General features: G+C 51.9%; 1 protein-coding gene across 5 annotated transcripts in view; it reads left to right on the plus strand.

The window, feature by feature from the left end:
• Itpk1 (inositol-tetrakisphosphate 1-kinase) overlaps nt 1-21994 on the plus strand; it is a 135563-nt gene that overhangs the window by 60170 nt on the left and 53399 nt on the right. For all 5 annotated transcript variants that reach the window (XM_052185199.1, XM_052185204.1, XM_052185203.1 and 2 more), the window contains one exon: nt 17922-18047. In XM_052185199.1, the coding sequence (XP_052041159.1) occupies nt 17922-18047 (126 nt within the window). The remainder of the gene's footprint in view (nt 1-17921; nt 18048-21994) is intronic.

The following is a 21994-nucleotide window of genomic DNA, read 5'->3' on the forward strand; positions in this document are numbered from 1 at the left end:
AGCAAAGAGCAAGGCGTGAAGGCAGAAGTAGGTGGGCGCTAGACTCTGGCACCCAGAACCTTGGCTTCAATGGGTAAGAGATGGAAAGTCTGGTGTTAAGCACGGTGTCATACTGTGACATCTGCGGTGGGTGGGGGGTGTCAGAGAATCCTCTCAAACTTGAGGGACATCATCCTTAGGATGCCACCTCAGTTCAGGTGGGAAAAAAGGCAGGAAACAGCCCATACCATTTAGGAAGAATTCTCAGGGAGCCTTCTTTTCTGGCCTGCCCTGGAGGGAGACGCCCCTTTCCCCTGGGACTAGGTTTCAGGTGCCTGCCTGAGCCTGGTCCTTTGTGGAAAGTGCGTTCTCGGTCTTAAACTCACTCCATTCTCTTTTCCCCTCTCACAAGGGCATATGGGTGTAATTTCCTTTTCCTGTGTTATTATAATTGTACAGTTGGAAGCAGCCAAATGTTAAATGGTGGGAATTGGTTCAATAAATGGCATTGTATTGACCTTTTGCTGGTAGCGCTTTAAAAGATATAAAATACCTTAGGAACGTGCTTCTTATAGGTATGATCTGAAAGTGGCATCCAAACTTGTTCCCCCCCACTTTTGGGGAGGGGGGAATGGTTAAAAGAGTTGGAAGGATATATAACAAAAGGTTACCCAATGTCTCAGAAATCAAGTTGATTGCTTGGTATGGGTGCGTGGGAGGCTTAGACCCCTTACAACAGCTGTGAGTTAAATTGATAAGAAGGAAAAAACATTTCTTCACAGTGGCATTTCCTTACAGTGGCTTGGGACTCTGTCAAGCAGCCTAGGAGAAGCCTCAGCTCCGAGCCCTAGCCCTGCAGAGGAAGTGGTGCCTGGGTCCTTTCTGGCTTCAGCCCTCAGATTTGCCTTACCTGGAAACTGGCTTTGAATCTCAACCCTGTGCGTTGAATTCCAGTGTAGCGTTCAGTTCAGTTGGCCAGTCACAAGAGTCTGGCCAACTCTGCAGATGACTGCAAGTGGGCACAGAGGCTTACTTGGGCTCAAGCCAGGCCCCAGAGCCTTGTTGGCTTTTAGTCTCTGGCTGCCATTTCTTTTCTACCATGAGTGAGGTCCAACCTCTGTGGGTCTTGAAATACTTTTAATAATTTTTAGTAGACTGATTTTTCAATGGAAGTCAGTATGGGTTTGGTTCATAGCCATCTCTGAAAGGAAGACATATGCCTGTATTTTGTCTTGTCCATCCACGGCATTGTCATAGTCCCCATCCCCTCCCTTCCATGTAGGTGGTATCTGATATCCTTGGTGAAAAAGTGATTTTTAAAAACAAAACAAAACATATGAGGGTCTCTCTTATGTAGCTCTGGCTGCCCTGGAACTTGATACATAGACCTGTGTTTGAGGCTGACCTCAAACTCACAGAGATCCACCTACCTCTCTGCTTCCTGGGTGCTTGGATTAAAGGCATGTGCCACTACCACCCAGCTGGCAGTGATGGTTTTACCCTCTCAGACTGTCAGCTTCTTGCAGGGTAAACAGGTAGCTAGGAGATTTGCTCTGGATAGGAGCTTCTGCAGTTCCTAGTAATTGGGGCTGACTGGATCCAGAGCAGTAACCACCCAGGGCATAGGGAACAGGGCAGCAGCCTCTAGGGTCCTCCTGTCTGCTAGCCTGGCCCTGCAGACTCCTCTGATAAGCAGGGGTCATTGGTCTAGCAGAAAAGGAGCATTGTTAACTGACAGGGGCGTTGTCAGAGGGAAGCATTGTGTGTCCCAGGGCCTTCCCTGCATCTCAACAGTTGTTGAGACACTGGAACCCCCATCCCATGGCAACAGGTAAGTCTCTTCTGGTCCCTTATGCTAGCTAGAGTCTTTCAGCCCTAATCCCTCTCTGCATGGAGAGGTTTTTCTTAGCCTCTCCCCTCCCCCACCTACCCGCTAAGGCGGTTCCTTAGCGATGATCCCTGAGCCAGCAGCTGTAGAGCAGTGTTCCTTGGGGACAGCCCTCAGCTGGTCCAGGGCTGAGTCTGATGAGTCAGGAGCCACGTGGGGCTCAGAAAGCAGAGGGTAGGTTGGGGGCGGGGAGCATGGGGAGACTGTCACCAGCAGTGACAGGTTTCCAGGGCCAGATGGGGCCTGCATCCCTGCCAGCATCTCGGTTGTCACATTTTGTTTTGGCTGTGTTGGTTTGAAAGGCGCTGATGTTGGGAGCCCAAGGCACATTACCCTTTGCTTTCTTGGTATCTTTTGTTTTATCTTGACTTTCGGGAGGTATCTGAAAATTTTCTCATACTGACTTAGAGAAGCTATCCCAAACATTTCAGATGGGTGCAGGTGACCCGGGCCAGGAATGGCTGCTCCCAGCAGTGACTCCGTGGCTCTCTGGTCATGGATTCCTCTGGGAAGGGTGGGTTCACTTGGGAGGGGGTCGATTTGGGCTTGGTGGATACCTCCCAGGACAGCTGCCTGTTTCCAGACTCTAAGGATGGTACTTAGGAAGGAGAACATTTTGAGTTGGGCTCCCCAGTGTTCAAGCTAAGCCGGGACAGAGAGGCCACGTAATACCACTCGGAGTGTCCAGGTCCACTACCCACGTGACCCAAGGTGCCGCCTTCTCAGATGCTGACTTCTTACAGGGGACAATGGGCTAGGAACTGAAGAGAAAGCTCTGGCAGAAGGCTATGCCAAGCTAGCTGCACTCTGCCTTTGCTGTCTCTTGGTGCCAAGTAGGACTGGTAGTACCTGATGCTGCCAGGCACCAGGTTCCCATCAGCTGGGCCTGCTCCCACCCACAACAGCACTGGATGTGCCTGACAAACAGACCACGGTTTCCTACTCACTAGGTCTGGCATAGCCATGAGGATTGTCTTTCCTCTCTCCCACGCAACATTGATTTTTCTTTTTGAAATGTCTGCTGATCTCCCAAACCTCCATACGCAACATGTCCATGTTTATTTGGAACTTAAGGGTGAATGTGTTCCGTTACATCCGCCTCCTCTGAGTGGACTTGACCCCAGCTTGAATGGCTCTTATTTCTACCGTACCCTTGGGCCGGACATGCTGAGCTCCTGTATTTCAACAGCACACCAAGTCTTATCTGAAGCCCCTCCCCCCACCATTTGTTGTCCCAGTCTGTGGAGTGAGCACTGGTTACCTGAGTGAATGCTGTGATACCTGTCTCACTTCTCCTTGTCTCCACTTCTCGGTGGGTGGGCCATTACATGTCCACACAGCCAGCACAGACATTCCTGAGCCTCCACCTCTTGCATGACACAAAGGTTCCCAAGGCATCCAGACAACAGGCCCTGCCTTCCAGGAGAAAACGCAGTACTCCAGATGTCCATCTGTGAGGGAGCCTGCCTCAGTTTCCATCCTAGGGGAGAGCGAGAAGGTGGAGGGGCTGAGGTCACCTTCTGAGGCGACTGAAGGATCTCCAGAGGGCAGGAACATTTTGGGGAAAGAGATTCTGAGTCTGAATGAGAAACTTGGGAGCCCCTCTGCATCCCAGCGAGTATGATAGCTTTGCCCTTGGTGGAGTGGACTTTCCACAGTCAGCTTGCTTCTACAGGGCCCAGGAAGGTGGTTGCCATAGAAACTCTTGGTCTCTGTGGGTGGTGTGTGGCTGAAGCCACCTCCCAGTTCGTTCTAGCATGTTTGGGGAAAGATTCTGAGAGAGGCCATGGGAGAAAGGCTTGAAGCCATGGATTAGGAGACTGGAAAGCGCTGGTCTATTTTTGGCCTTGATATTTAGACAGGGACCTGGGACCCCAGCCTCAGAGCCTGTTCCTCTTCAGTTTCTGACAGTGGAGAAAAACCATGAGCCAGGCCACATCCCCAGCCCTTGACTGGAACAAGTCCTGGCCTCCTTTACACTGTCCCCAGTCCATAGTTCTGGCCGTGCGTACACACTGTGTGTCCCTGTCTCTGCTGTCCCTTTCTGTTTCTCCCCCTTGTTGTGTTCTTGTTTCAGCTCTATCCTGACTGCATGAGGGCCCTCCCGCCACCTTCCCTATCCTGCAGGCCAATCCCTTGTTCCTCAGGACATCTCATCTGGTCTCCATCTAGTTATGACCACCAGTGTGGTCACCTGTGTTCTCTGGCTTCTGTTAGGACTTCGGATGGTTAGCCACCCCATCTCCTTGTGGCTTCTGTCCTGTTTCCGTAGTCCTTGTGACTGGAACAGTTAGTTTAACTCAGCTTCCATGCATGAGAACGCACCCACCCGTCCCTGCTTGCCCTCTGCTTAGTGAGATCAACCAAGGTCTTACACTCGCTTCTCTGATTGCCGCAAAGACAAATGGCACGGAGTCATAGGCCTCTGAGAGTCAACTGGGCCCTTCCTGCTGGGTATGTGGATGTCATTTGTGGACCTGGAGAACCTCAAGCCTGACCTATTGTGATGATCCAGGGCACAAGCACATATGTTGTCACCACCATCCCTGGGTGCCTTCTTAGTGTCTCACAGTGATGACCTGTGAGACAGAACCCTTCAGGCCCTTTGCCAAAGGCTCCAAGACCACTCCTGGTGTGTGTGTGTGACCTTCCCAGAATACACAATTGTTGCTGGTCTTTGTCACTTGCTGCCCTGAGCTCCCATACTGTCTCAGGGCTCTAGAGTCAGCAAGACCCCTCCTCCCCATGAATCTTAGTGATTTGCCAAGGTCACAACTAGAGCAAGTCTTCTAGGATGGGGCTAATTGGAAGTTGCTCTCCCAGCACTGTGTGTGTGTGTGTGTGTGTGTCTGTCTGTCTGTCTGTCTGTCTGTCTATCATATATTCCACAGGGAGTCTTCCCCCCTACCCTCACCCCCTAGAGCAGCAGAGGGTTTAGTTGGGTCTCAACATTTCTTTGAATTCTGCTTCACTCTCTGGAATTCTCCCAGATGAATAAGGCTGTTTTCAGCAATGCCTGTCTCTAGTTCACCAGCCTGTTAAAGAAGACCATTAATACTCCATAATATTATGTCAAATACCAGGTTGGAAACCACCTCAAGGGATGCTGTCTTTGGACTGGTAAGAAACTAATATAGAAAGGACATTACCCGGAGGCTCCAGGAGGAATCTGTGTAGGCTTTGTAGAAGGTAGACTCCAAGGTTTTCACTCCTCATTGTTAACCAGGGTAAAAGGAGACTGGGGCTCGGGCAGTTCTTGGTCACTTGGGTGGGGCTGCCGGTTGCTTTCTGGGAGGAACGTGGAAAAATAAATGAAGCCTCGAGACACCAAGATGCTCTCCTTCCTCAGCACAGAAAAGCATCCTGGGCCCGAAGCCAGGGCAGAGGAGAATGGACAGAAAGTTTGGAGCATGAAGTGGGATCTAGAGGGGGACCGGCAGCTAGCTGCTCTCAGGCCACCAGATGCTTGGAGCCAGACCCAGAATGCGCTCTGGGGACCCACATTTTCAGGCTTAGACCTCAGGCTATAAACAGGGACAGTGGTGGCTCAGGCTCACACAGACCCCCTGCCCTCTGGCACCTTCACAGCATTGTGGTTTGAGGGTTCGTATCTGGGTCCCCTGTTCCAGAGCTCTCAGTCTGTGGTCGTATGTGTTACACGAGGCCCAGCGTCCACACAGCTCCCGCATTGCTTCATACAGCTTTCAGAGGGATTTCTGGAAACAGGGACTGTCCGATGCCCTGCTGGGCCACCGGCACCTTCCCACCATCCTTGGAATGCCAACTTGTAAATACTGTTTTGTTTTGTTTTGTTTTGTTTTGTTTTGTTTTGTTTTGTTTTGTTTTGAGACAGGGTTTCTCCGAGTAGCCCCGGCCATCCTCAGATTTTCTCTGTAGACCAGGGTGGCCTCAAATCCGGCTGCCTCTGTCTCCTAAGTAAGTGCTGGGATTAAAGGCTTATGTCACCACCGCCCAGCTGTAAATACTTTTTAATTTAAAATATTTTATTAGGGCTGGAGAGTTGGCTCGGTGGTTAAGAGTCACTTGTTCTCGCGAAGGATCTGAGTTTCACTTCCCAGCACCCCCACGAAGGCCTAGTGCCTCTTCTGGAGCGAAGCATACACAGGGCACACAGACATACATGCAGGCAAAACACTTTTACACAGAAAATGGCAAAGTAAATCTGAAAAATTGTAAAAATATATTTTTTTAATAATTAGTGTGTGTGCATGCATGCACACATGGAACTCAAAAGGACAGCTTTCGGGAATTGGTTCTCTCCTGAAGGTCAAACTCAGGTCAACAGGTGAGTCGGCTCACTGGCATACGTTTTTATTTTTTGGAACAGGGTCTCACTATATCGCACTGGCTGGCCTTAAACTCAAGGAAGTACACCTGTCTTTGTCTCTCAAATGTTAGGCTAATAGGTGCCACCACTTTGGGTAGCCGACTTCCAGTCATATGTCCTCAGCTCTGAGCTTCCTCCCCTCTTACTCCCTTGTGTCCCTGTCCTCACACCCACACTGGTCACCAGGTTCCTAAGACTCCCAGACGTGCCCGCCTCACCCGGATTGCTCTCCAGGGCTCTCTCTGGTGCTGCTTCCGTACAGGAGCCTGCATTTACTCGTTGGGGCTGCTGTGACAAAGGGCCACAGTCTGAAATGGGGATATTCCGACCCTTAGGAGGCCAAAGTGCAGGTCAAGGTGCAGGCTTTTTCCTGAACTCTGAGGGGAGCCCACAGCAGGCCCTTTCTGAAGCCTCTAGATCTTTGGCCTTCCTCGATTACAGATTCGGTACCCCCATCTTTGTCTTCACTGTCAACTTGTGTTCTCCAAATGTCTCCAGTGTGTTCTCTCAGTGTGTCCCCAGTGTAATGTCCTCAGTGTGCTCTCTAAATGTTCCCAGGATGCTCTCCAAGATGTCCCCAGTGTGCTCTCCAAGATGTCCCCAGTATCCTCTCCCAGCGTGTCACCGTCTGACAAGGATAGTGGTTTCTTTTTGGTTCGAGGGTCCGCACCACTCCAACATGATGTCACCTTGGTCATATATGCAAGCGCTCTTTGAGGCAAGGCCACATTCTGGGCTAATGGAGGTGAGGCTTGGAGGAGCTGTTTTCGCGGGGCCAGTTCCTTGGACTAGCCCTTCCGTGATGAGTGTCTGCTCCCCTCACCAAGCACCCAACTCTAACTTCACCATATCTCCTTGTTTGCTGACACCACCCTCCCTGGTGAGTGGTGGTGCTGAGGCAAAGCCAGTGCAAAGCAACCGCCCAGGGGCGGTACTAGGATTCAGGAAAAGCAGAACGGAACAAAGGACCATCTTTTGTGGGTGACTCGTGAGGGAGCGGTTTGTTTCTTTCATGTGCCTCTTAGACAAAGGGCTGTCGCAGTGAGCACTCGATGTTCCCAGTGCTCATGGGGGGGAGGCACAGGCCACCCTTCCCGCTTATTACGCTTATTACTTCGGTACATGTCCTCCAGGAAGTGTGTGGACCTCAGTCTCCACGCTTCCTGGTGAGGTAGAGCTAGAACGGGTGTGGTTTGTGTGAGGCTGCAGAGGAAGGGTAACGGAATGCGTGAGGGGCTGTTGCAGCTTGCCTCTGGGAGGGTGGTTGGGATCCGAGCTATCCATCTTCATCCCGCAGTGGAAACCGGAGGGAAGGTAGGCAGTCTTGTGTCAACGGAGTTTATATGGCCCATTCTGAGTTCCTCTGGCCAGGGCTTCAGAAGGGCACGGCTCACCATGATGCGTGTGTTCTCTCTGACAGTTGACGAGGAAGCTGAGGCCCCAAGGGCTGCCCAATGCCTCCTCTGTTGCCCTGTCTTGTTTGTGTGTAGGACCATCCAATCTTCTAGACAGATGCTGAGAGGGAGTGTCCCCACATATTCATGGCTTGCTTGGAGTGACAAGACTTAGGCCAGCCAGCCAGGCCGATGTGCCTTCCTGTCTCTTCTGTTATGACCGTGGGAGCCAGGATCATAGCTATTAGTGTGGCAGCGAACATTGCTGTAGAAAGTCTCTGGGCCTCTTGAACACCCTGTGCCGTGGCTCCTTTCTAAAGATGGTCACAGGACCAGGACAAGGTGATTCCCCTGTCCTTGTTTGCTCTATAGCTCAGAAAATGCTGGGATCTCCTTCTCTTGCTGGGCCAGAGTCTGTGGCTTACTCTGGAGTCACCTTGGACTTGTTAACTTCTCTGGTAGCATCCACAGAGAAGCACCCCCACCCCCACCCCATATACCCAAGCCCAGCACCGGGCTCCACAGCTTCATTTTTTTTTTTCTGAGCAAGATAGGGTAATGTTTGTTTGGAGCCGTGGTTATGTAATGTGCCCGGTCCCTGTTATATGGAGGGATGGGTTGGATGGTGGGATCGGGTGGGCCGATGTCCCCAGGTCCTCATTTAGTACATGTCTGCTGCCCTGGGACAAGCAGGCACTCCTAGGCCATGCAAGGCCAAAGGGAACAACAGGTCACAGACCTGACCTCGGAGAGGTCGCAGAGACAGGCCAAGGAGTCTTTTTGCAGCTCACAGTGGGCGTGATTGGCCGAGGGTGCCTCGGAGCTGGCATCATGCCCAGGCCCCTGAACCAAAAAGACACTTCCTGTTTGTCACTGGAAGCGGTGGCTCCCCCAGGAACTGCGACTAATGAAGTGTTAGAGGGATTGAGAACAGAGAAGCTGGCATCTTCCACGGGTGGGGCCTCCCAGAGCCTGCTCTGGGCTGGCTCATTGCCGAAGCTTTGCCAGCATGGCCTCGTCCAGTGAGGAATGTAGGAGCGAGTGCCGGGCTCCCTCAGACAGACGAGGAAACAGGCCTGGATGGGCTGAAGGTCACTGCTGCTCTCCTTCATCATTTGCTGTCCGAGTCACCAAGATTCAGAGGCCACTACTGTCATGGGCTCTCAGTGGGAGACCCCCTGCCTCATAAATGCAGTAATTTAAGTGCAGTGCTTACAGGTGTGTCTGACATAGAGCAGGCTCTCCATAGATACAGTTAGATACTGGCTAGATTTGGACCCAGACCCTTTCTCTTCTACACCTGTTCTACAGACTGTTAACCTGATAACTTAAAGTCAAAGAAACAAGATACTGAGCTGGTTTGAAACTCCTAAGTAGCACAGTATGAGAAGACTCATCTTACCTAGTCCTGTAGGAAGCCCCTGTTACTCTCCTCAGGGGAGATTCTCACTCACTTTGGTCCTTTGGGGTCCACTGAGATGCTATAGGCAGGCAGAGGTCTGCAGTTCCCCTCTGCCCATATACCCCACAGCATACTGCATGGGATCACCTCCTAAGCTTTTTTATGGCGGCTTTATATATAGCCACCCCTCCCCTCGTGGATTTGATTTATCAACTTTGGGTGGTTATAAATAATGCCCTGTGTGTCGGAGGACTGGGGGGACCTGTGCTTCCTGATGAGACACCAGGAAGTAGCATTTTGCTGGAAATGTCAGTTCCTCTTGCTAGAGTTTCAGAGTCTAGAGCTGTAAGACTGGCTGAGTCCCCCAGCGGACGTTGTACAATGTTACCTCAGACATAATCTTTGGCTATGTTGTCACTGCCTGACACTTCCAGGAAAAGTGTCTAGTCAATACCACCTGAGGAAACTCATTTTTGGACTACAGGGACAGAACCCAAGGGTGGCCATTCCCCTTGCTTACTGGCTGACCAATCTCAGCTCACTGTTTTGGCTTCTGGAATCATCTTTGCCTCACATGTAAGTGGTCACCAGGCCATAGCTGCTTCAGACTGGGAGATTAAGGGAAATAATATGTGTGATTTGCTCAGTTCCGCACCTGGTATGGGGCTAGACTCCTGTAGTTCTGGGGAAGGGAATACTGGATCGTCCTGGCAGACAGCCAACAAGTATTAAATGGAAGCTAGAGAAAATCTACCTTCACATGATCTCAGCTGAAATCCCTGCCGCATGGTGGGCTGGCTCTGCTCAGAGCCACTGCTGATGACTGGGCTCTCTGGTGTGCGCTGTGGGAGGGCGCTTCCTTGCCTTTGCTTTGCAGGTGAGGAAACCAGTCTGAGTGTGAAGCCCATTTTCCCTGGGCTTGGGTCTATGCATCCAGACACTCAATCCCACTCTCTGATCTTTGGTGTCTTTCTGCCTGGGAGGGGCCACCTCCTGCCTGGGGTGGCTTAGAGGAAGATAATTGTCAGGGAGCTGAGGTAAGAGGATGCTGGAAGCCTCTTTCTCTAGTCCCAGTCTCCCAGCACACACTCAGAGGGCAGCCAGGCCGGGATGTGGCCCATGACTCCCCAGCATGTTAGATCTGCCAGCTCTTGTCTTGTCTGTCTTTATTTGCCAGCTTGTGTTGTGTGCCTTTCCTCGGGACAGGAAGAGACTGTCTGGTGTGCGTGTGTGTGTGTGTGTGTGTGTGTGTGTTAGTGTTACTACCCCTCATACTGTCTTAGGCCCTCAGCCACCACCATGAATAGTAACAAGGTGAAATGTTCACTAGGCCAAAGTGGCTGCCATCAGGACTTGTGGGCAGGTGGAGGGGGCTGTGGCAGCTTTCCTGGGTGCTGTAGAGCAGCCAGGTCTATGTGTGGCTTGTTCAGGTTTTCAGTCTAATGATCCTAAAGGATCAGCAAGTATTCTTTTCTTACAGGATAAATCTGTGGCCGTATTCTATCCAGATTCCAAAAGATAGCTTTCAAAGCCCCTCCAAGCCCCCAGGGCCCCGCTCACTAACTCTGAACATGTCTTTCTTCTCGGTCAATGAAGGAAGAAGTGGACTAGGGGAACTTCCTGCCGCATCAGTCAGATAGATATGTGGTTCTGGGTTGTCATGTGACCTGAGGTCCTGAAGACTGAAACAGTACCACCCCTTTTCCCCCAACTCCTTCTACCTGTGACAGGGCCATCGGGGAAAGAGGGAGAATATTTCATGGTCCTCACTCTTCCCAAATGGTGACGTGAAGCACTTACTCTGCAGGGTGTTAGTCAGAACTCCTCACACCTGGCTGTGGTGAGCCAGGGGCTACTCCGTTTTGTATCCCGGAAAGCAGGACTGGGCCTTGTGTCTTGCTCCTCCTTCCTATTTCCTGTTTTTCACAGCAGATGTCTTCACTGAAATTCTTGGTGCAGCCATCATGGTGACTTCCTAATATCTCTTTGAGGTGGCACCCGTCACCCTACAGCCAATCCCCGTCTTTCCACAAGGGTTCTTGGTCTTCATACTTGTCCATGTGGACATTATCTGTAGACTTCTAGGAATGGGCTTTCTGAGACAGAAGTTATGTGGGCATTCTAGCTTGTTTAACTTGGTCCTCAGGCACTGGGCTTCTGCTCCTCTTTAGGTTTTGTTGTTGTTGTTGTTGTTGTTGTTTGAACAAGGTCTCTCTACATAGCCACGACTGTCCTGGTTAGACCAGGCTGGGCTTGAACTTACCTCTGTGAGTTGTGTTTTTTTTAGTAGAATATTTATCTGCCTGCCTCTGTGCAGGATTCCCCCAAGTGTGGGATTGAAGATGTGTGGCCCCATGTCTGGCTATGCCTCTTACAACTCTTAAGATGACTTTGTTGTCTCTCCCTTCCCTCTTTCTCTGTGTGCATACCCGTGTAGGTGTGTATCTCTGTGAGTGCATATAGTTGTGCATTCACATGGCCTTGTGCATGTGGAGGCCAGAGGTGACGTCAGTCAGCTATCTCCCTTGATCACAATCCACCTTATTTTTTGAGGCAGGATCTCCCCGAACCTGGAGTTTGTCGATTCAGCTAAGCCGGCTGGCCAGCGAGCTGCTGGGATCTTCTTGTCCCGCGTAACTTGTCCGTCCCCTGTAACTTGTCCCTTAGTCCTAGAGCTACACATTCCTGCTCTTGTGACTTACATAACAACTGGAGAAGTGAACTCAGGTTGTCACGCTTGTGTAGCAGACACTTTTTAGACTGGGCCACCTTCCCCTGCTGCTCAATGATATATTTTTCTTTTCTTTTTCAGATTTAAATGTAAGTGTTAATGACTGTCATGTTACTGAAGGTGTCAGGGTCAGAGTCTGCACTCCAGCTTCCCTAACAAGCTATGTTTGGCCACCCCCTAAGGATTAGACAGACAAGTAATAGTGAAAAGTAGAGAAAGATTTAATCTTTGTGCCCACATGGAGAAGAAAAAGAAAGAGGCCCAGTGACCTCTCCTGCCCCCATTCAAAGTCCACCCCCAGGGTCTTGACCTGAAGGTCAGGTTTAAATGGTGGTTAAGAAGTTTGTAAACCAGCATTCATGGCTAAGGTGTGGATCTGCCCATGTCTGGGCCACTGTTCCTCCTACTGGGCGGCCTACAAGATGTTAGTTAGAACTGTATGGAGTCTCTTCACAAGTTCTTCCCCTGGCCAGCAGGCTTCATCAAACTTAAGCCGTATAATTCAGTCCATAGCTATCGACAATCGATAGCTGTCAGAGTAGGGGAGTCACCTTTCTCTAAGTGGTAGGTTGGCGATGCTTCAGTGGAGGGTCACACGCCTGAGCCTGTGGAGAGCGCCAGCTGCACTTGATGGCTTACAAACAAGTCCAGTTGGGTGGGTAGGAAATCAGGGGTGGATCTGGGAGGGGCATGCGTGTATGTGCATGTGCGTGGCGTGTATGTGTGTGTGTGTGTGTGTGTGTGTGTGTGTGTATTTCATGAACTCTGGTAGCCCTAACAAGCTCAGCTTGGCCATTTACCTGCAGAAGGCTTGAAGTTCCCCAAAGGTTGGTGCCACGAGGCATTGCCACTGTCTGTGGAGTAAAATGTTGTCTACTCTTCTGCCTTAATTGAATTGCTGCTGCTTACCATGGCCCTAGTCACTGGGGAACTGGGGAACTGGGTCAGGGAATAAAGGCACCAGCCTCCCTCTTTGATCTGGGGCAGAGGCCATCTGGAGGACCGGTATCTCCCTAGGTTTAGTTTACAGGTTTGGGTAGCCAGACTCAAACTCCTGACTGGACTTGTGACATTCCTTTGGGTGTAAGGTGCTTGCATCCTATGTCCTCCACCATCCTACTTTGGGAATCAAACCCACACAGAGACCTTTCTGCCTTTTGGGGTCTATCCTTGAGAGACCCAGACTGAGAGGCCTACTTCTAAGTACTAGACTGATTCTTTAGCCAGATCCCAGGACTCTAATGGAGCCTAAAGATATGCATCAGGCCTTTGATCTGGGCCGTTTGCCCTACACAGCGTTGGCTAAGGCAAAACTTTTGATGTAGTGGGTCCCATTTGAAGTCACAGCTGAAAACACCACTCCTGGGCCACATGCAGGGAGGAGAGGGGAAGAGCCCCTGAACGCCCTTTGGTGTGAACAGAAGTCTAGTGTCAGCAGGAGAGAAACCTGGGTTCCCATACTGTGAAAAACTCTGTGCTCTTGGGCATGTCACTGAACCTCTGTGTGACTCAGTGTCTTCATCTGCGCCCCGTGTTGTCAGCGCTCATTAGGAGCACAGGGTGTAGCTTCTGTTAGGCACCTTGTGGGTGGCGGTTGTCATTACCAACCACAGAGAGCTGAAGTGTGGCTGTACGCTCTTTGAGGATGTCGGTGTGAGCCACGACCGAGGCTCTGCAGAATTCAAGTCTGACCTGTGCTGAGTTCTTGTGACATGCTACTACCAGAGGAGTGGGGGTTTCGTGTTGGTCACAATATGCACAACAAGGAGCGGGAGGTCTAACAGCTGGTGTTTATTGGACGTACCATGCTCCTCTGCAAAGTGCCATTGATGGGAGTGTGATGCGGTGCCCGTGCCCCACGAACAGGCATACACTGTATTCTTTGACCACTCTGTTTTTCTGAGGGGGATTTGAATCCTTGCATATAATGAACAGGGTCTGATCAGGTAGGAAGCGGCTGTGTGTGTGGCAGAATGGTGAGGTTTCGTTCTTTAGGCAGCTGAAGCTCTAAGAAGGTGGTAGCCATGGAAGCCGGTCCCTGCACCTGCCTGATTCCCGCTGCAGCCTCAGTTGTAGCTTTTGAACTCTGAAGTTAGGAACACTCTGCCATCTAGGAAGCTACAGGTTTAGCTTAGCCGCCTTGTATCTCCATGACCCTACCCTGTGTGCTGGGGACATACTTTGCAGTGAAGAACCCTAAGGGGCCCAACTGACACCACCCGCAGCATGGTGATAGAATCATCCTGAGGAAGCGACGGGAAGTAGGGGGTGTGGTGAGGGTGGAGGGTGGTCTTGTGGGTACAGGTAAGTTGAAGGACCTATGCATTCTTCCTGTTTATTGCAAGATGAGTTGAGAAATGTCAAGAGTTAGGAAACTTGCCCTGAGATGCCTCATTTTATGAATGGGGAAACTGAGGCATAGTATAGTTAGGTGATCTTGGCTACCCAGAAATAATGACGTTAAATGGGTTTCCTGGCCTAGCCCGCATCTCTGCCTGGTTCCAGGTGCTGGTATTGGGATGGAGACATAGTATCAGGGCCTGGCTTGGTTGCCAGGAAGGGCATGATTATGCTAATTACGGTTGTTTTGGAAATCAGAGGTGACTCGTGGGCCACTGGGATTTGCCAACTTTGTTCCACATCCTACCAGCCCTGCCTGCCCCCCTCAGGAGCCTCACTGCCTTTGTCAGCGAGGGAAACAGTGGTCCTTTGTTCTCTCTGAATTCCGAGCCCTGTGTGCTGTGTGGAGCCGTGTCCAGTGCCGTGTCCAGTGCTGGCCTCGCCGGACAGCCAGACCTGCAAGTGGAGCAACCGTGGATTCCTGGCCTCAGTGGCCAGGGCTTTCATTGACGTGCCCTAAACACTCCCTGAGAGGGTCAGTCCACACCCCTCCCAAGGGGGAGAGCAAAGATGTCTCTGGGAATGTTCTGGGAGCTGAGCGGTCAGAGAGATGGAATGGTGAGCATACATGGGATCTTCACCCTGATTCCTGTGCTCCTCACCGCCCTAGAAGACAGGCTTTGCCTCTGCCATCCTAGGAGGTATCCCTTCAGTACAGTCCCCCATCTGTGATGTACTCTCTCCTAAGGGTCCCACCATTGCAGTGTTCCCCTGTGGTGTTCTGGTTTCAGGAGCCCTTCCCACCCACACCCATCGTGCACTCACTATTGAGGCCTCAGATGAAGTCTGAGGTGGTGGGGAGAGACTGGGGCTTCTCTGAGGTTCTTTCAAGGCATCATCCCTGGAGAACGACCGAGCTTCTTTGGTCACTTGAAGAAAAGCAGAAAGACTCATTTATATAACTCAGAAGTGCAATGGTGGCACACACCTGTTACCCCAGCACCCAGGAGGGAGAATCAGGATGGCTACAAGTTCCAGGGCAGCTTGAGCTATAGAGAAGAAAAGAATAGAGCTGGGTGTGGTGGCTCTAGAGGCACAGACAGATTTTTTTTGTGAGTTCAAGGCCATCCTGGTCTACATAGAGTGGTCCATGACAGCCAGAGCTATGTAGAAAAACCCTGTCTCAAAAAAGAGGGGTGGAGCAGGGAGGGGAGAAGACACGATGCTGTGGCAGGAGGTGGCCATGCTGTGGAGTGGTGCCACACCAGGCTGATGTGTGTCCCAAGCTGCTTCTTGTGAAAGGCTTTCTTGGCATAAAGATGACTGGAGAGCACACAAAGGACGGTGGCTGGCTTCCAGACCCAACTGTTTACCTTTTGTAGAGCAGCCAGGAACGCAGGGAGCTTATTTTCCAAACAGCCCCTGGTTGTCAGGTCTACAGGCCTCAGGCTGATGTCCACCTCCTTTCCCCCAATCCTCAGGGGACCCCTGGCCTTTTTCTGGCTGTTTTTTGTCCTTGCAAACTGCAGTAGCCCAAGATGCACCTCCGACTTCTAAATCAATACTGGACATAAGTATGCTTTACCTGGTACCCAGGCTAGGCCTGGCCACTATCCCCCCTCCCCAGAACCTGGTCCAGGGAGGACTGGAGATGTAGACCAGTGTGGTAATTCTGTCTGAACTTGGGAACATGCCCACTGTCGGTCTTGGGACCACAGCTGCCGTGGTCTGTAAATACTGTCCTCCTGTGTGTGGTGCCTGCGGCAGGGAACCCAGCAGGCATGGCTGTAGTTCCTTGGGTGCATCCTCTCACCTTAGGCTTCTGTACCTGCCTTCAGATCCTGTCGGGGTTGGAAGAACATCTAGTGTGGAATCACCTCGCAGAGCCAGAGAGGCCCTTTCGGTTTCCTCAGAGAAACCTGAAGCCAGGGTCTTGGCAAGCACAGATGGGCTGGTGGCTTGGCAGGGAGGACACTGGCATTTCTGAGGGGCCTCAGCCTCCTTCCAGCTACACAGCATGGTTGGCCCCCTTTCTTCCTCAGTGCTTGGTGTTCTGATCATAGGCGGCAGGAAGATTGTTTCCATCTCCCAGCCTTGCTGTGAGGTCTCAGAAGACACCCAGGAAGCAGAGTCAGGGTGGTCACCTTAACGCCGGAACCAGCCAGTCACAATTTTAAACAACAACAAAAGATACTTGAGCCCGGCCGCATCCCTTCCTCTCCTCAGTCTTGCATCTTGGCTGTATTGGTTTGTTTGATACACAAGCTCATCACCATGGGAGGGAAAGCACCGTCCGTGATGTTTTCTTATTGGGAGGTCTCTGGAACTTTTCTTTAAATAGGGGTGCCCTTTTGACATCTCTCCTGGAAGACCATAAAAAGTGGGGTTAAGGACAGCAGGAAAGAGCTGGTGTATTCCAAAAGGCTTATCAGAAAAAGAGTTAAAGGTGTATGTGGGATAGGTGTGAGACAGGCCCGAGGGGCTGACAGACAGAATATGCAGCAAGATCAAGTGTGGGGAATTGTCACCTCTCATAGGCCTGTTAGGACTGGGGAACCAAAAATGTAACTGGAGCCACAGAGATATCCGGATATCCGGTCGTCTAGAGAGCTGGGCTGTACAGAAACACCAGGACTGAAAGAGGTGTGAGGAGCAGTGCAGGGATCAGTGCGTCCTGCTTTCATTGTCACCTCTGCTGTGGCCTCTATCTGCCATTCTGCCAGAGGACAGCAGCGGTATGGTTGTGACTTTTGGGATTGTGACACCCAGAGGACAGAGGGTGGGTTGGGAGTTTAAATCTTAGGTCTTACTTTGTCTTCAAGCTGAATTCCCCCATCCAGGCCCTAGGCAGGTTTTTAAAGTCTCTGCCCTCACTTGCTTAGTTTGTGATTTCATTTCCTAAAGTGGCTGTGAATAAAAGGAGACAGGTATGTATGTCATTAGCTTGCTGTCTCCTCAGAATGACAGTTTTGTAGCTCTCTTAAGTCACAGGTGACATAGACCTAGCCAGCCCTGAATCCTCATAGGTGCTAGCTACCCATGACGGTGAGTCAGGGGCTGCTTTCTCTGGCCTAGTTGAGGCCATGCAGGGGGTCAGCCAGGTGCTGGGCTGGCGCCACTGGCCTCCTAGAATCTAGCCTTGCAGGTGGTGATAGTCATAAGCCGGCGGCAGACATCTGGCGCATCAGGAAGCGTAGAGTCAGGGTGCCCTGGCTGTTGGCAGGTGCTTTCAGCTTGGGGTCAGGTGATGCTGAATACCAGGCATCCACTCTGGCTGGGAGGGAGGCTTGATCCTCCCAGCCCCGCGTTCTTGAAAAAACAAAACACATTCCCCCGTGGAGCAGCATGTGAAGCACTCTGCTGATCGCAGGCATCCCTGAGCTCCGGCAGCCTCCAGGGTCAGTGACACACCCTGCTTTCAGAGTGGAATCCAAGCGCCTGGGTTCTTTCTCAAGGAAGCAACTCCTGTACTTGCCAGGAACACTACTTTGCCATGGCCTCAGAGCATTAGGGAATGAGTATCTACTTGGATGGAGTTCTGACAGGGTGACTGGTCCTTTCTCTTCATCCCTCTGAGCTCTGGTTACAGTGGTTGGGCAGATGTGGTGTGTTCGATAAATGCTTTCTCCATACAGCCAGTGTGCAGGATCCCCTGTGTGTATTTGGGAACCTGCAGGCTAACAGGGAGTCTAGTCTCTCCTCAGATACTAAGAATGAGTAGTGGGGCCCTCGGGCTCTTACTCTGTCTAGTCTCTTGGGGTGCTACCAAGGAAGCTCAGGGGTCCCGGATGTGTCCTCAGGTCCTGAAGCTCTTGTCCTGTGTTGTTCTGACCTTGCAGCTGAACCTCAGCCGGCCGATCGAGGAGCAGGGCCCCCTGGACGTCATTATCCACAAGCTGACTGATGTCATCCTCGAGGCTGACCAGAATGACAGCCAGTCTCTGGAACTGGTGCACAGGTTCCAAGTGAGTAAGGGTGGTGATGCCAGCCTGTGTGGCCGGTGGGGCTGGTGGGGCCTGTGGGGCCTGTGGGGCGGAGGGAAGGCCGGGATAGGAGAGCTGTGAGCCTTAGAGCTGTGGTATCTGTAGAAATGGCTCTGCTGTGGTTTCCTGGACAAGCTCAGCGGTGGGCTAGGCAGTCTTGCATGTAACCCAGGTTGGATGTCGGTACTGGCCCAAGTGTTGATGACCCCAGATAAGGTTTCTGTGTCTTCGGGGCAGGTATGCTCAGCACTGGCTGGTGGCTCCGTTTTGACCTCAGGATGGGACCCTTCTGTCGTACCTGGGGTCAAGGGTCCCTTTCTTGAAAGCCTTTGAACCACACCCCGCATTGGCGGGAAAGCCTCTGAGATTTTTAGTTTGATATTGCGTATGACATTTCTCATGGGCCTGAGGATGTCCCCTGTTCCCACCCATTTCCCCAGCAGCTCCAGGTCCCAACCCCTGGCTGACCTGCCTGTCACCTTGGGGTTCTCCCGTGGGGTGGCCGCTGCTGCTGTCATGGCTGCTGACCTGCCCCGCATGTCCTCTTTTGTGGACAGATGCGATTCTTTCCCCTGGCAGGCAGCTCCCGAGTCATGAAACAAAGTCGTATTATCAGCGGAAACGCAGCTGAAACAGTGGCTGTTCCTGGCTGCCCCGGGCGCGGGACGCTTGCACCAGCACTTTTCATCTGCAGTAATTGGAGGTTGGAGATCCTTTCCTCTGTTAGGACAAAGGGACTCTTGTCACACAGCAGCCATCCTGCTGACAGCGTTCCTCTTGCCACGTGTTCAGGGTTGGTGGCCTGGGGGGGGGGGGGCAGTGTCTTGTGGATCTCACCCACTTCCTGGAGACCTCGCTGCCGGATTTCTTTCCCCACCGCGTGTGCTGCTCCGTGCCTCCTGCACGCTTTCTAGGGTGTCCGAAATGCGGTAGGGATTGTCCCCATGGGCCTCTGCATGAAGTCCCTCTCCTTTGCTCATAGGCTGAGGCTGTAGCTATGGTCCTCCTCACCTTTCAGGGGGTAGGGGGCCTTAGTTTTGTTTGTTTGTAAAATGAGTGCTTGCAGGGAGGAGCAGCTGGCAGTGATGGGAAGAGCTTCGGTGCTCAGCCCCGGAGGGTGCTTGCTGCTGGTATATGGCGTGCATATTCCTTGGGTTCCTGCTCTATGGCAGTTCTTCAGGGCCAGTTCAGGAGTGAGACAAGGCGACTGGTCCCCACTCCCTGGCCTGGACTTGGCCTGAAAAGCAGCCAGATTGAGCCTGTTTCATATCTACAGCCCACAGGGCAGGTCTCTTCAGCTTTGTTTTATAACCAGGAAACTAAGGCTGAGGTGTGCAGGGTGTGGCCGAGCCTGGGCTTAATATTGACTTTCTCGAGAGCCCTCTCTGCTTGTTCCCTGTGTGGCTCTCAGTGGCCGAGTGACCTCATGCCTTCACCACCATCCTGTGGGTACAGTGGACACTCAGTGAAGCAGCCAACACTGTCACTCCCCACCCACACCGCCTGTCCTTTTGGGGGGCCCCAAGTGCTTAATTCCTATGTCTGTGCTCCTCAGATAGTGGCTATTCTCTGGGGAGACAGCAGAGCCTGGGCACGTGTGTAGAGCATTGAGGCAGACCGTCTGCCGGTCCCACAGAGGATAGTGCTCATGCCTTGAAGGGAAAGCCAGGCCAGGGATAAGGATGAGGACTCCAGCAGGAGATGTTCAGGGTCACTCTGGTCCGAAACACCTCACTCCTTACTTTTCTGTTGCTGTGATAAAACACCATGACCAAACCAAATTGACTTATAGAAGAGTTTATTCTAGCTTACAGTTCCAGAGGCAGAGTCCGAAGTGCTCGGGACACAGCAGGAGATGGCAGCCTGGCGGCAGGAGGAGGGAGTTGAGCGCTCCCATCCTCAGCAAGAGTGAAGCAGATGTTCTCAGAGCCTGCCCACCGCAGCACACTTCCTCCATCGAGGCTGCGCCACCTAAACCTTCCCCGGGGATACCAGCCGGGAACTCCGCATCCACAGGCCCGAGACCGCAGGGCACGTTTCTCACTCAAATACCATAGGTAGCTCTCTCCAGCCTGCAGTCAGAAAGTAGTCAAGTGGCACTGGAACTGTCGTTAGATCCTGCTGTTCCCCTGCCCTGCCACTGAGTCAGGTGAGAGGGAGGGCCTCAGAGGTAAATAATGCACGTGGGAGCCAGCCTCCAAACCCACGGGCGTGTAACCCGGCTGTTACCATTAAGGAGACTTTTCTGGAGCTAGAGAGATGGTTCCGTGGTTAAGAACACTGGCTGTCCGTCCCGCACACACGGCGGCTCACAGCCATTTACAACTCCAGTTCCATGGAATACAAAGCCGCCTTCTGGCTTACGTGGACACTATGCACACATGTGGTACACAGACATACATGCAGACAGAGCAGCCATACACATAATGATCATAGTACAGTTTGATAATAATAACAATAGTAGTAATAATAATAATAATAGTACTAGCAATACGTCCTTCGTCCTGGAGTGCATGTGGCCTCAGAGGTTGCCAGTTCTTGTTTATTACTACCAGTACCATTTTTCTGGAAAGACAAGGTCTGGTTAGCTCAATACCACCATCATAGGGGCGACCCTGAACCTGTCTCTCTGCCCCAGTCACCCTAGAGCTCTTAGCCCAGGGCACATGACTGCCAGCAGCCGCCAGCGCTGCTCTAGGAATAGAAAAGATCATCCTGGAGCACATGTGCTCGTGGGATGTCTCCTAGAGAGGGGCGTGGCTGGGTCCTGAAGCCTGCGGTTTGCAGGGCACACACATTGCCGGTCCCGAGCCTGGGGTGGTAACCTCATGATAACCTTCAGCTTCATGTCTGGGGAAAATTCTTACTGAAGTCTATTTCAGCAAGAAACCAGATAGATATATGGTAAAGACTGGAACGTGTCTTCTTGCTTAAGACACCAACCCTTTTGAGAAAGAGCATCAGAGCCTTCCGAAAAGGCCGCAGGAGGTGAATGGGAGTAGTCAGTATGAAGTCTAGGAGCGGGTATCAGGGCGAGGGTTAAGGATTATGTCTCTTGGGGCAAGGCAGTAGGGGCCGTCATACCCGACCTGGTCATCTCTCCTTGAGAAATGCAAGTTCAGAGCCAGGCCACATATACCCAGGAGCTGACCCTCAAGCTTGACCATGCTGTGGCCTTCGTTTTCAAATTCTTGCTCAGTTGTCTGTATTGGACAGTAAGAAGAAGGCATTGGCTTGGCCTAGGCCCTGGGAGGAACAGAGATGTGATCAGGATGCTGATTACAGGAGCCGGAAGCTGAGCCCAGGACCTGGAACACAGAGACCTTTCCTGCACCTTAAGTGTTTCGTGCAGTAGATCAAAGTGAAGGAAGGGGCTCTGCTTCAGAAAGGACCCCATCTTACTCAGATCCCCAGGTTGTAGGATCACGTGTAGAAAATGGTGAGCTTTGGAGATGTTCTGATGACCCTAGAACGTTAGGACCTAGAACGTCTCATGAGCCTCTCTGGTCCTCAGGAAAGGGAGCCTCGGCACCAGGACAAGCTTCTTCCCTGAGTCCAGGTGGGCAGGTGGGAGGGCGTGGGCCTGATGCAGATTGCAGGTCATTTGAGCTGGTTGCCATGGAAACCACACCCAGTCAGTTTTCCTTTTGGATTAACCTCACAATGAAAGATCACTGGGATGATTCAGTTGTTTTCTGCTCCAAGGGTCATGTGTAGCCAGCAGTCTGGCGCCTTTTGCCCACTGACTGAGACTTAGTTATCAGTGCACAGACATGGGCAAAGGTTCCCCAGGGAGGGCCCTGCCTCCTGGGCAGCTGGGGATGGGTGTGGCTGGTGTACAGGAACCCTGGAGCCTCTGGCTTCTCAGCTACTTCCTCTAGTGAGCAGTAACAGCCTTCCCTCTGTCTCTTTGGTGCCACCTGTCTAGT

Source organism: Apodemus sylvaticus, chromosome 6 (genome assembly GCF_947179515.1).
Source record: "Apodemus sylvaticus chromosome 6, mApoSyl1.1, whole genome shotgun sequence".
NCBI lineage: Eukaryota > Metazoa > Chordata > Mammalia > Rodentia > Muridae > Apodemus > Apodemus sylvaticus.